At 42.3% G+C, this 15,180-nt stretch overlaps 1 protein-coding gene across 2 annotated transcripts in view; it reads right to left on the reverse strand.

Moving 5' to 3' along the window:
- Window positions 1-11,523: 11,523 nt before the first annotated feature.
- The window catches only part of LOC140216540 (uncharacterized), a 42,568-nt gene continuing 38,911 nt past the window's right edge, over window positions 11,524-15,180 (reverse strand). For both annotated transcript variants that reach the window (XR_011893192.1, XM_072286908.1), the window contains 2 exons: window positions 14,279-14,332; window positions 11,524-11,691 (listed from right to left, as the gene is read on the reverse strand). Coding sequence is in view for 1 of the 2 variants with exons in the window: in XM_072286908.1 (XP_072143009.1) it covers window positions 11,608-11,691; window positions 14,279-14,332 (138 nt within the window). In the remaining variant the exon portion in view is untranslated. The remainder of the gene's footprint in view (window positions 11,692-14,278; window positions 14,333-15,180) is intronic.

Raw genomic sequence — 15,180 nt, forward strand, 5'->3', positions numbered from 1 at the left:
TTATGCGAAGCATATTACTAGAGCTTAACCCAGCTCCTCAGGCGTGGCGGTGTCGCCTTCAATGACCTTTGACCCCATGCCATACCACGTGACACCGTGACGTCAAGACAGAGGAGAAACGGGGCTCCAACTCCAGCCACGAGTACGATGCTTCAAAGCGGTACAAAAGCGCCTCTAGTGAATGCGATGTTGCCTTAGAAACGAGCTGTTTCTAAGTCTCAGGCGTGCGTCGCTTGCTCAGGCGCACATTTCGTTGCCGCGCCGAACGCTGCGTTGCTCGACGCCCACCGCGTCTAACGCGCGGCGCGTAGTCGCTGCGCCGTAGCCCATAGTCTTACACCCCTTGGGGTCGACGGGAACGCTGTCGCGTTCCACTCTTGAAGGCGAAGCAGAGTAACGCATCAGTTGTTTCTTCGTCTAGCCGAACCAAATATAGCCAAGCAACAGCAGTTCACCAGGCTAAACAGTGGTTCAACAACTAAAATAAAGGCTAGTATGCTTCGCATCCTGGGCTTAACTTTAGCTAAGCCACAGCCATTTTTTTGTTCTCTCTGGCTGATTAGGCATTCTCGGATTGGCTGCCTGACGCCCCGTGGTCTTTTCTAATTGGTTTGCTTTTCTTCTTTTAGTTGTTTTTCTTGCGCCGCGCGTTCTCGTGCCGGACGCTCTTCGGCGTCGTTGTTTTCCTTCTTCCAGCATGGAATCCGCCTCGGGGCGCGTGCACTCAGTGTCGTCTGCTCCTGACTGTCCCGATCACCGCACCAAGTCGCGCACCACACATCACAGTGTCTCGCCTCACATTTTCCCGTCTTTCGCGCTTCACTGTACTCAAATAGATTTTCATGATGTTAGCAGCTTCCAACATCCTTCTCGGGCGAAAGCCCACCTCTGTAGTCTAGATCTCATCTAATCGGGCAGCGTTACGGTTAATGCTACACTAAATGCGGAATGAAGCTGTAGAACTCACCTACGGGGCAGAAACCTGGAGGCTTACGAAAAGGATTCTACTTAAATTGAGGACGACGCAACGAGCTATGGAAAGAAAAATGATGGGTGTAACGTTAAGGGATAAGAAAAGAGCAGATTGGGAGCGGGAACAAACGCGAGTTAATGACATCTTAGTTGAAATCAAGAAAAAGAAATGGGATGGGCAGGACATGTAATGAGGAGGGAAGATAACCGAAGGTCATTAGGGTTACGGACTGGATTCCAAGGGAAGGCAAGCGTAGCAGGGGGCGGCAGAAAGTTAGGTGGGCGGATGAGATTAAGAAGTTTGCAGGGACGGCATGGCCATAATTAATACATGACCGGGGTTGTAGAAGTAAGGCAGAGGCCTTTGTCCTGCAGTGGGCGTAACCAGGCTGATGATGATGATGAAATGCAGACCACGGAACCGATTAGCTGATTTCACGTAGCCGCCATCCTACGCGTGCCCAGCGAAATGGATGGAATGCGGAATTGACGCTTGTGTGGCTCTGGCTCGGAAAATTGCAATACTTGTAATTACTTCGAAGTCCACTACGACCATTTTTATGATCCAAAATAACGTTTTTATACGGCCCCTTTAGAAGTAAAAAACAAGCAAAACATGCTTCCGGCAAAAATTAAGGCTGCTGATTGGGCTGTTTGAAAAACGTCTCGGGTTCCTGGCCGCGTTCGCATAAACTGCCACAACAGTTTGATGTCCGGACTCCGGAATGATCATGATTAGTAGGATTTACTGGCGCAAGGGGCCCTAACGCGATGATGATCGCTTGTCAGGGGTACATGAACTGTGAAGTACGTGGGGCGCACGAAGCACGACTGCATAGTGGCCTGAAAACAGTTGCGGAAAAGTGCGTAAAATAGATATGTATTAAAGCTATGACAATGAGAAGGGACGTCTGCTACGATGTATATGTATATATATATATATATATATATATATATATATATATATATATATATATATATATATATATAACGAAGGGGATACATACTAAAATACGTCGCTATAAGTAGGACAACTGCCTTAACTGAACAGCCTTTGGTGAGATGGTGTGCTAGGAATCTCATGGACTTATAGAGTGCAACAAGTCAACAAAGCGTCAAAAGCTTAAAACTGATTTATTGCCAAAAGCCAGTTCTGACCCAAGAAACAACGCAGGGTGTAGGGAAATGTGTCATCCATACGCAAGAGGAAAGTGCTTTTTGCTTTCAGGTTCTGCTTTCCGACACTCCAACAAGACCTTTAGGATGGCTAGTATCTCGCCACATTTACCGCATATAGGAGAGTCATCACCGGTCAGAAAGTAGGAGTGCGTACCATATGTGTGGCATTGCTGAAGTTCGGTAGAAAATGACGTCAGTTCCCCGTATTTGTGTTGTTGGTTGCCATGTTTCTTAAACACGGCCTAAATAAATGGAGCTAATTTGACATTTGACTATCCCAAATGTTTAATGATCAAGTCTCAGTTTATTGCGCAAGAACGGTTTTAAGTCTCTGGTGCAGATAGCTATGGAACAGTTGCTTGCTTTCCTAGCTGAGCATGTTGCGATTTCATCTGCCAGCATGTTGCCTTTAAACACTCGGTGTCCTGGCACCCAGCATACTATTACATGTTGTCTGATGTGTAGGTTGTACACAGAGCGAATAAAGATAAACAATAGCAGAATATTTATGTGTTTGCAGAGGTACTAAAGATTTTACAACGCCTTACGAGTCAGTAAATATGATTGATTTTTGTAGCTTCAATTTGCTGATGTCTTTAAATGCCGATAATACTGAAAGGCCTCTGCTGTGAGCGGGTGCAGGACATTGGATTCCGAATAAGATGGTTCGACTGCTGCATAAGAAACAGCGGTGCGTGACTTTGATGCATCAGTGTAGAAATCAGGACGTCAGTGCATGGAATGAAGCTCTAAAAAGTGCATTCGAATGTGTGCTTCTGGTGCGTGCTTTGTCTTTTCAACAAACGATGAGTCACATTCGACAAGCTGCACTGGAAGCCCTAAAGGCTTTTCAAAAACTGAAACACCAGTTTCTTTACTCACTTTCCTCACACGCAATGCGAAGGGTTCAGTCACTGCAGGTTAATTTTGGAAAAAGAGTGGCACATATGTCAGTTCATTGACAGTTCTATAACAAAGATGTTGGCATGCACCTTTAGAATATACGTGAAAGTGACATAACACCTTTGCAGATAAAGTGAGCATTCATTCGGGTCTACATGAAGAGTTTGTAGAGGACTTGTCCTGAAGGCAGCTCTGGTCAGTGGTTAACATGATCAAGCATCTTTAGGGATCTTGGTGTAGCAGACTTATACACTGTTGCGCCGTAGTCGAAACGCGTATGTATGAGGCTCTTCTACAGGTTCATTAGGTACTTGCTATCACTTCCCCGTATTATATATGATAGCATATTGAGAAGGTTCATTGTTTTTAGACATTTCTGTTGAATGTTTTTATGTGTGAAATGAAGGTTAGTTTCGAGTTTGTTATGATGCCTAAACGTTTGTGCTCTGTGTTTACAGATAACTGCTGTCCGTTAAGCTATACATTGGGATCTGGTACCAGGTAACTTTGCGAAGAGAACGCAGCAGCTTTTACTCGGATTCAGCTTAAACCCATTCTCATTGGCCCATTTTGATACTTTGTTCAGACCAAGCTGCACCTGTCTCTCGCAGATGATGAGATTACAAGACTTAGAACCCAGCTGAGCGTCATCTACATATACACAGTAAAACATTGTTGGTGGTAAAGATACTCAGAGAGAAGTAATTGGAACCATAAAGAGAATGCAGCTCAGTACACCTTCCTGTGTTGCTCCAGTCTTCTGAATAAAGGTCCGAGATAGAGTACTGCCAATTTTTACACAAGATATTCGATTTGACAGGTAGCTCTGTATTACATTTAACATGTTTCCTCGGATACCTATGGAAAACAGGCGGAGGCGGGAGATGGAAATTCAAGATCGATGAGCAGAATGAGAACAAGGTGAAAGCGGGAGCCAACGTTTCGACAAGTGGACTTGTCTTTTTCAAGGCGACATATGCTTTCCTCGCCATAGTATGTATAGGTAGGGTTCTTCTTAAGGGGAGAGGGGGTATGGCGGGTGCGTGCGGCGACAAGCGAAGGCGTGTTACCGGCGAGGGCGTAGAATTGAGAATAAAGGATTGCTGTGCACCCTTACAAAAATGACTTTAGACTGTCTATAGAAAGTCTATAGACTTTTCATAGACGACCTTTCCTTTCTATAGATTTGGACTTTTGTTGATACAAAGTCTATAGACTGTCTATAGATGAAAGTCGATAAAGTTTCTATTTCTTTTTGTCTATTCGCAGTCTATTGACGGTCTATAGAAAAAAGTTGATAAGGTGTTTGTTGCCTTGTTGTCTACTTCCCCTCTATAGAATACCTAAAGACGAAAGTCGACACAGTCTCTATCTATTTTTTCCATACTTTGTATATAGACTTTCTATAGACCAAAGTCGATAGGGTTTCTATTTCTTTTTGTCTACTCGCAGTCTATAGACGGTCTATAGAAAAAAGTCGATAAGGTGTTTGTTTCTTTTTTGTCTACTTCCCCTCTATAGACTACCTATAGACGAAAGTCGATACTGTTTCTATCCATTTTGTCCATACTTTGTCTATAGACTTTCTATAGACGAAAGTCGATAAGGTTTCTATTTCTTTTTGTCTACTCGCAGTCTATAGACGGTCTATAGAAAAAGGTCGATAAGGTATTTGTTTCTTTTTTGCCTACATCCCCTCTATGGACTACCTATAGACGAAAGTCGATACAGTTTCTATCCATTTTGTCCATACTTTGTCTATAGACTTTCTATAGACGAAAGTCGATAAGGTTTTTATTTCTTTTTGTCTACTCGCAGTCTATAGACGGTGTATAGAGAAAAGTCGATACGGTGTTTGTTTCTTTTTTGCCTACTTCCCCTCTATATGGACTACCTGTAGACGAAAGCCGGTACAGTTTCTATTTATTTTTTCCATACTTTGTCTATAGACTCTCTATACTATGGACAATAGTCGACAAGGTTTCTATTTCTTTTTCTCTACTCCCGGTGTATTGAATGTCTATAGAAGAAAGTCGATAATATGTAATTCCGAGTTCCCATACCCCCCGCCCTATGCGAACGCGATGATATGGCACTGGTTCATGCACGACGGCACCGCAACACCGGCGCGGCGGGCAAACCGTGCAGACTGCTAGTCTGCGTTCGGTGCAGCTGCCCCGAACAAGGATCGCGGCGGAGCAGGCACCGTCCGAGTCACCAAGGTCTTCCAGGCACCCGAAGGCCCTAAACCTGGCTGCTTCCCGGACGTACACTTCGCGAAGACCAGGTGGTGAAATTCAGATGGTGATGGGGCAAAGGTGGTGAATAAGGGGCGAAAGCCGGCAGGCCAGGTGGTGAACTCACCACCTGGTCTGACTCTGAGTTGTCGTGGTCTTGCATGCCTATAGATTAACAATAAACAAACATCGTTAATCTGGGCCCAACCCGTGTACGCTGTAACCAAGCGCAGGTACCGGTGGATAATACGTAGCTGCGTTTGATATAAGCCACTGAAGTTGTATAGTGCTGAGATTGCTGTAGAGCCTATTTGTAGACATTAGTATACATATAATGTATACCTCCGCATTTGTTGACCACATGATATGATCTACGTAGTCGCTCTCGGCAATCCCAAGACAGTTTTCACAGTTGTCGCATCACTTTTGCGGCAGTAGAATAAAGAAAGCAAAACGCCAATCCAATTGTTATAATAGATGTTATGAACGCCAGCTTCAGCTACAACTGGATTCCAAACAGGCATCAAGCTAACAGCAAAGACACTCGTAATGTTTGTAGCTGACAACGCGGACTTTCTGAATGTGCGATGAACCGATGTCGCGCATGTGGTGTTCGCGTTGTGTGTCGTCCGATTGTCGGATACTTTTCACATTGTCTTCATATCTCGGCTGCGTCACTAACATCGGGCGGTTTTTTGTTGACTGATATCCTGCACTATAAACCCATCAAAGCTTCTCATTCACTTAAAATAGGTGCCAAATTCCCTGAGCCCACCCAGTATTTCGCCGGCGGTATGCCTGCGCAGCCATGCATATGAGTACCTCAATGCTGTACTGATTGCTTTGACCTATCATCGGAACAGAAAATTAGCACTAACATACATGCGGACATCACATTTGGCGGTACGCTGGAAGATATGCTACAAGTACGCTGTATTACTAATCGACGCTGGCAATAATGCGTCTGAAACGTCTGAAGGGCCCTGTAACGGCTTTTACAAGCAGCACACTCATGTTAGCGTTCCAGACTCATACGATAGCCCACAGCGTTTGTCATACAACCTGCCAGCGCATTTCCTTCGTCCATGAAAAAAGATGAATAATGGTGATAAAGATGAATAAGCCACCCGTTCCGGCGCACATGGCGCGCAGAGAGAGGGAAAGAGAAAAAAAAAAAATGAAGGAGGAAAAGGCGCTCACACTCCTCCGAGCGCGCACGTCCTCGCGCGCGGAGCTCCTGCACATGCTCGGAGCTCTTGCGCATGCGCGGCCGTGCGCCGTCTCAACGAGTGCGCCAGGCACGTAAACGGTTGTACCTGTGTGCGGTGTCTGCCTGAACGTTGGTGTCTGTGTATGCGTGTCTTCTTTGTGGCATCACACGTCAACTACACTGAACGGTAAGCTTTAGCAAATATGTTTTGCGTCAATAGCTCATGATTATGTGAGCGCATTTCGTAGCGCGAAGCGGCTGCATGTAGCGCAGGCGACTCGGGTATAGTGTCGGTTTGTCGTTGACATGGTTTGATAACGCGCTCTTGTTTTCGCTTCTACTACACGGAATGTTTTACGGCGAGCGATGGCTCGGGCTTGTTGATTTTAGCATTATAGTTTAGGTGCGTAAAGAAGGAAGTACACCATGTTTTAACTTGATGCTGAGCTACCACAAAGCGGATTGTGTATGTTGGGCAGCCAGTGTGGTAGATTTCATTTCGTGGCGCTTGATCCGGCCGCGATGAATGTCACGATGAAATTCTCGTGACACGCTTTACGTATATATCTCGAAATTGTGTTAGCATCAAGAATGTTCAGACAGACACGTATAGTTGAATAACTGCTAACGTACTCGGATGAAAGGCCGTGTTTGCGGGGCATGCATCAGCAGTGTGTGCGCTGCCGTTTTCGCATTGTTTAAAGGTAGCAGTATTTTTAAGGTTCCTGTAAACCAATCTAAACAATTATGGGAATTTACCGCCAGCAAAACACGAGACTTGAAGAAATATCAAGCTGAAATCCCTAGATTCACCCAATCTATTTATATGGAACCACAAACGCTTTTGGAGCATGAAACCTGCGATAAGGTCAGTCACTCGCAGCTTCCCAACTTAGCCGAAAAAATTGGAGAACAATAAGTCGCTCCGGGAAGCACCTTTACACGTTTCAAACTGAAGGCATTGCGTTTGACGGTAATTGGAAGATTTGTCTTTTGTCTCTTTTTTAAACAGTTTAGCAGGAGAAGTTATCTTTCGAGCTATATGAAAAGCGTTAAGCGCCTTTCGATGCTTCGGCGTTATGCAGTTTATGTGCTCTTAATCACTAGGCTGCGAATCTGCTGGCGCAGATTCGCATTGTGCCAGTCGTGCATGGTATGAAGCCCTTGTCGTGCGTAATAAGTGTTCCGGTTTTCATTACTGTTGCATGTAGTGCCGTCGTCTAGGACACACTGCATACTATATGCGCTGTAGAAAAGAAAAAAGAGCCAGATTATCAATTCGGTGGTCTTTTCTTAGTAGATAACGCACAGATTATTCAAATAATTCAGTGGACATTGCATTTGTTCTACACTTATCAACACACCTAAGAGATCGTAACATGTTTTAGTTGATAAGTAACCTGATCAGTACGCCCCCATTCATGTGCATTCTACTAAAAGTGAGGCAAATCTATTCATCTCGAAGTACGTGAAAAGATTACATTGCAGACTGTTCTAAGCGGAAATAAATTGCAAATGTTAACGTGATTGTTCAAAACTGCAGTCAGTATGCTGAGCATGTTCGTTCGGCACGAGCATATTGCATTAACACCTGAAAAATGTGCACAGTCCAGCCGGGTATCTTTGTTTCAACGACTATTATTATAGGAATCGTTTGGGATTCTCGCATTTCTTTTATTTTTATAAGTACACTGTGTGTCACGTGAACCTGTCTTGAAACGAAACGTACCGTTGCTGGCACCGGCGACCATTACGGTTGTCTAACTGCTTATCATACTGTAATATAACGAAACATCATAAGGGTACTGATTAATATTGCCATGTAGTCTTTAGTCAGAGGTAAACAAAGTTAACTAGAGGCATAAGTGATGAGAGCATATTATATAGAAAACTACTATTGAACCGTAAAAATAACTCATTGTATAGTTTTCCCTCACGTTGTTGCATTTGTTTTACGTGTGTCACTGTGTCTTCCGTGCTGTACTCGTGTGGCCATCAATTACGAACTTGCTCAAGCCCTTGTCAGCTTTATTAAACAAGGGATTCAAGTCAGTTGCATCTAATACTGCATGTCAAGTGACTGACGTGTTATTCGTGTTATCTAAATATTATGGACTGGCAGTACTTGGCAATCATTAAACCACAATATTCTTTTATTGCACTTAAGCTGCAGGCGTCATAGATTGCCAGAAAATTTATGAAAACAGCCAGGGAAGGCTTGGAAAAAGATCGGGAAACTTTAAAATGGCCACATAGGTAGGCCGTCTCGTTATATGTCATACAGTTTCCAGAGAATCTCTGTGTTAAATATATTTTTAAAACGTTTCACTTCATAAAAATTGAGGGAAATCGCTTCTATTTATTGAAAAAAAAAGAAAGTCAAGCATACTGACAAGGCATTTCTTACTCAATATGTTTTTTTGCGTTAACTAAACGTCCTGAACCTCGATAGCCTAGAAAAAATTTTCATCTTTCAAAGCACCTTAAATAATTTACTGTGATATAATTCATTCGAACTATACTATCAGTTCTGTTTCCTAGTAGGTGCATATCTGTCGTGCCATGACACAAAGTGCTCGTGTGGTATTTCGGGTGCTCATGTGGTATACCTAACTTGGAAACCTGTTAGCATGCCCAAGAGGCCTCATTACCTGTAAGAAATTAAGTGACTATATCAATACAATCAACCCATCTGCCTTCTGTTCAAGTTATGGCCAATGACCCATTCATATAAAAGTATGAGAAAGACATTTAAATGTGTATTAAGCAAAATAAATTACAATCTTACGCATGATACTGTGAATATTCCAGTCACATCTTCTGAAAGTATCCCTCTGCACGGGCATACTTAACTATCAGCAAAAAAAAAAAATGTACAGACAGTCCAACTGGGTAACGTTTCAGCAATAAATATAGAGACCATTTGGGATAAGTACATTAATGCATCATATATGAACGTTTCATAAAAGGGAACATACTGTTGCTGGCACGAGCAGCAGTTGTGACTGTTTAATTGTTCACCGTACCATGCATAAAACATTGTATAAAGGTACTGATTTGTAGTGACAAGCAGCCATTAGTCATAGTTAAACCGCATTAAGTATTGACTTAGATGGTTTGAGCAAATATATTAAGCTGCTTAATGAACATACAAAAAATACACACTTGTTATTTTTGCCTCATATTGCTGCATCTACTTATTTGCAGCATGCACCTGCAGCACCTTTGGTACTAATGACACAAAGGTCAAGGCCAGCCTGGCGACCATGCTTGCCAAGGAGTAGTGTAAATATTTAATCTGTTTCCATAATAGCATAAGACATGAATTTAAGGAATTCATCTATTATATCGAGCAATAAAAACGGTTAATGCATTGCCGGTGCATTTGTTTTATTTTTTGCGCTGCATGATTCAGCACTATATAAATTCTTTCTGTTTATGCAACATATATGAAAGTACAGCTGGTTCAGGAGCATTATTAATCTACTAGCGGTAACGCATAAGTGCAGAGGAAAAGGAACAGGTGCACATGCATAAATACATTCAAAACGTTTTGCTACCGCATGTAAAGAAAAATGTAAACTAACTTGAAGATAGCCGCAATGGAGTTACGGCCTTGTACACTCTTTGTAGACTTGTCTATAAAATGTCTGGCTATAGAGTGTCTATAGATTAATGAAAATTCATGTTTATTGACAAATGTCTGCAGAATGTCATAGAAAAAAGTGTATCGGATTATAAAGTTCTGTTTTTGTAGACTGAAGTCTATAGAATATCTATAGACTATCTATATACATTTGTCTATAGACATTCCATAGACTTCAGTCTACAAAAGTACAACTGTATATATAGTTATACTTTTGTAGACTGAAGTGTATAAAATGTCTACAGACAAATGTCATCTATAGACATTCTATAGACTTCACTCTACAAAAGTAGAACTGTAAGCCTATACACTTGTCCATAGACATTCTGCAGACAACTGTCTACAAACATGAATTTTAATTAATCCATAGACACTCTATAGACTCGGACTTTTAATAGAGTAGTCCATAAAAAGTGTATGGCGATAAGTCTATAGACAGTCTATAGACTCAGACTTCTTATAGACTAGTCTATAAAACGTGTATGGCCATAAGTCTATAGACAGTCTATAGACAATCTATAGACTCAGACTTTTTATAGACTAGTCTATAAGAACTGTGGCCATAAGTCTATAGGCTGTCTATAGACAGTGTATAGACAGTTTATAGACTCAGACTTTTTATAGACTAGTCTATAAAAAGTGTATGGCCATAAGTCTATAGACTGTCTATAGACTAGTCTAAAGAAATGTCTATAGACGGTGTATAGACTTCATAGACAAATGTCTATAGACTGTCTATGGACTTTCTATAAAAATTTTTGTAAGGGCACAAGGCCGGTGACAAGGCCGTCTCTCAAACACATGTCAACGGCCGCGTGTCAGCCGGCGCGTGAACGGCGTGCAGCGCACACCTCTATTATCTGTCTAGCTGGTGGTAGTGGGCTATTTTGTCTCTGAAAAAGATAATAGAAGGAGCGACAGAAACTGGTGCTCGTGAAAGAAAATACAAAATAAAATACTGAAATGCAATAAATAAATCGTTTGAAAGCCCTTTGGCCGTCAGCTTGCAGCGAAGAAGGAGCTATCGACCCGTGCTATCGTAAGATTCTTCAACAGAATCTTACGAGGCATATACTCAATATGTCCTCGCGCTCTGTCCTAAAGCTGACTAAGACATGAACGAGACCGACAAGATTGTCCACATCCTGTATGGCAAAGCACACGACGCATTCAACCTGCTTATCTGCAAGAACTACAACTCGGTGGACGCGATCATCAAAGAGTGCCGCAATACGCAGCAGTTCAACAGGCTACCAAATACAGTTTTGACATCTTCGTGCGAAGAACAGTCACAGGTGCACCTCCTCTTGTGTGGACGAGAAAATGTTTTACGAGAAAGCTCGTAGATTCCTGAGGCAACAAAAGCAGACAAACAGAAATCAGAGGCGCCATCAATTTTATTTTCTATAAACGTCAATTGTTTGATATGTCTTAGGTGCTCAGGTGTCTTTTTCTTTTTATCAGCCGGAAACTAAACCCTTAGCGTATTCCATCGCTCTGATCATGTAGCGGACGTCTTTTGGGAAATGACGTTGAGCGCATCGCTGCAGTGATAAAACAAAGAAAAAAGAAAAGGCAGCAAACTTCAGCGTTTCTTCCGGCTGCGAACTCATTCACGACTACATCAATATTTTCTCACTTTAAAGAGACTCATCGCGTTTTGGTTGTATGTTCTTTCCTCAAGTAATTGCGCTTACAAACTACGTGCCAAGACTCCAGCTGTTACACGGTTGTTGGTTTCGGCGTGCGATCAAAAAGTAATGTAATAATTTGAAGTAGTAATATGAAAAAAAAGCTATTGGAAATAATATTAAAATTATAGGCAGTTCTGATATTACATAAAAATTAGCATTTAGAGAAATAACCTGTGACCTTACCTCGTGTTGTGATGCGCTCAATTTGTTTTTTGTAGCGTATAACGCTGGGTGTTGCCGAATTAAAAATATAGAACGCTTCCAGGTGAGCAAGATGTTGAATGGAAGCTTTGTAAACAAGGATGCTGCGAACTACAACATTTCGTCTGAACAAAGTCCTTAAATACTTTTCCATCTGCTCATGAAGCTTCTTCCAAAGTATCATACAGGCACAGAAGATGGTACCAGAGGCGCTAGATTAAGTAGGAGGTAAACGATCTGCCGTGCAAGATGGCCGGGCTGTGCTATGACGCAAAACTTTCACGAGAAAGGTGCCTCTCCTACATTTATTTTAGCATGTTTATAAAGCGAACATGCAACAGAAATATTTGGCAATATGATTTAATGTGCGAGGCGTTTCTGTTTCAATTATACACGGCACCGTTTTAAGGTTGACGTTGCCCCTCCCCCCTGGTAGCCTTGCTTGCAGAAACGGTTGCGTTCGGCTGTCTCTATTTAAACTTTGTCTAGTTAGTTCGTTGGGTAAGATATATCTGGTTAGCTAGTTCAGTGTCTTAGTTATTAGTTGATTAGCTTGTAGGTTAAGTATATTTGTTTAGTCATTATAGTAAGTAGGTTATTAGTGCATTATCTTGTTGTTTCAGTTACATAACTTAGTCAGTTTGTAAGCTCTGTTAGTTTGATTAGTTAATTAGTTTCGTTAGTTATTTGTTCACTTAATTTAGTTGGTCTGTTACTAGGCCATAATAATGTATTTAGTTAAGTGGTTGAGTTGGTTTTGCTACTATAGTTTGTTACGTTGCTTATTGTTGAGTTTAGTTACCTAATGTAGTTGTTAGATTAGTAAGTCAGGTTAGTTATTAAACTCATAATTAGTTTAGTTATTTCATATTTGTTTAGTTAATAAGTCGGTTAGCTTTCTTGGTTTAGTAATAAGTTCTTTAGCTTTGTTAGTGTGAAACGCAGGTTTTTTTCCCGCGCAATTACACAACACTGCGACGTGACCTTGCTCTTTTGGTTTCTGATGATGGAGTGGTCCCAGTGTATAATGTGAATAATAAATTAAGCTGCTGTTGCGAACGCAGTTCAACCTGCAGATGAAGCGAGGGGTTGTAGTTGTTTCTAAATTAAACACGTTTATGTTTCCGAACACTGTGCAGAGAGAGGGCAACGATTCGCACGTTGTGTCGGCAATATTCACACGCCGAGGCAGGCAGTCGACCCTTGCGCAATAGCGAGCGTACGCACAGAATGGCGCCCGTTCGGCGTATGCTGCAGTCCAGCTTCTACTTGCGCCAGCGCCGCAGTGCGTCCTCTAGGGGCGCTGTATGAAGCTCTCCCATAGCGTTCTGCGTACGTTTCGTGACCAGATGAATAGCCTTGAAGGGCTTTGGCCTTCCGCAGTGGCCCTTAGTTCAAAGCCGTTCATGTCCGTGTGATTTAAAGACAGGTATGTTTCTGGTAAGGTGCATTCACGTAGTCTTGTAAAATAAAGGATAGCAGACAGAATGCTCGCTCTCGCCTATTATTTTCAGGTTCAATTCTTTTCTCGCCCTAGCTGACAAGGGCATAAGCACTTTATGGCACGCCGACGGCGCTTATGTGTTGCACGGCGACGGCAGCAAGGGGCTGCAACTACATTGCCAGCGTCGCCTGATCATAGTTGTCTCCAAAAGGCGCTGCCAATCTTGTAGACTGGACCAGCACATTTTAATAACTGAGTGTCAATTGTATTCGCTGTCACGCTTCGACCGTGGCCCGAGCAAGTGACGCTATGCCACTCTTGAATAAAACTGCGCGAAGTACTTCAAGCATAGGCCCACAAGCTCCCAGACGACGGTTGCGAATGCCTAAGGATGGCGACTATATTCATTTGGGACATAATGACAAGAGAGACGAATAGTTCATCTGTACCTGCCACAGATGTACTAGATCCGGCTTCATGTGATACAGCAGCTGCATTTGTCATAGAACGTCAGTGCTGATTTTGGCCCCATCGTGTAAGAACGCGTCACCGGCTGGAGCAGAGCGCGCAAAATGTTGTACGAAGGAAGAACACTTGGAGGCGACAGTAGAGAAAGATAAACTTCCTTCATTTTACCAAGTGCGAGCACCGGCTCCGAACTGGGCCTCACAAAGCTCTGCCGAAGCCATTGTGAGTGCAGTGCGCATTGCGCGACATATATTCGTGGCAACGTCAGGCTTAGCAATGATCCGCTCGGTGCCTATTGACGTAACATACGTAAACATCACTTACGCGAACCAGTCCGAGTATTTTGTCCCATTGAAAATTGTACTTCACTGATAATTCCTGAAAGTAGCAAAAAAATAAAAATAAACATGAGAGACCTTAAACATTGTTCCCAATTTGGCAAAAAGACTGAGAAACGTAGGACTTTTTGTTCAACGCCTACTAATAAATGACGTATGGAAGTGAATGCATGCAACAGCCTTACCCGAGGCTGTTGCTAAGTCAAGCCGGAGTTTGTATGAACTAAGCATAACACCTATGTTTGCACGGAGTAACGTCTTCAAAATCAGTTTCTTTCCACGGGAAAATATAATTCCGGGAGACTTTAGGCGGTGGTACTAGTTGCTTGCTGTAAAATAGGTTTGTTTTCACACTTAGCCATTTGTATACGCGTTTCAAATGATGTATTGTACTTGATTATGTTTTGTTATTATTTGTTCTTTATAGTATCCTCCTTTCGTTTTGTTCATGAAAAGCCACTCTCACCATTCCAAAAGGCCTGCCTGATGTGGAGTATGTAAATATACATAGATCGAATTAATAAAGAACACATATGTATGTATAAACAAAAATATAATGAATGAAAGATAGGGAGATTGACCGGACTGATCCCTGTTTGTACTGGGGAAATACTGAAGTCAGACAAAAAATTGAGCAGAAAGACAGCAAAAAAGGTTAATGGCCCGTGCGCACACGTAATTTCAGCCGTTCGCCATTCATTCACCACTTTCAATCGTTCACGCTTTGTGTAATGGCCATAAATCCAGCAGGGAATATGAAGTGCGAGACGCATATATATATATATATATATATATATATATATATATATATATATATATATATATATACGCACATAGGCAAGAGTAAGCAACAAAACAGCAGCCAGGCACAAAAAGTCAGACACGTGT

This window comes from Dermacentor andersoni, chromosome 3 (assembly GCF_023375885.2).
Source record: "Dermacentor andersoni chromosome 3, qqDerAnde1_hic_scaffold, whole genome shotgun sequence".
In the NCBI taxonomy this organism is placed as follows: Eukaryota; Metazoa; Arthropoda; class Arachnida; order Ixodida; family Ixodidae; genus Dermacentor; species Dermacentor andersoni.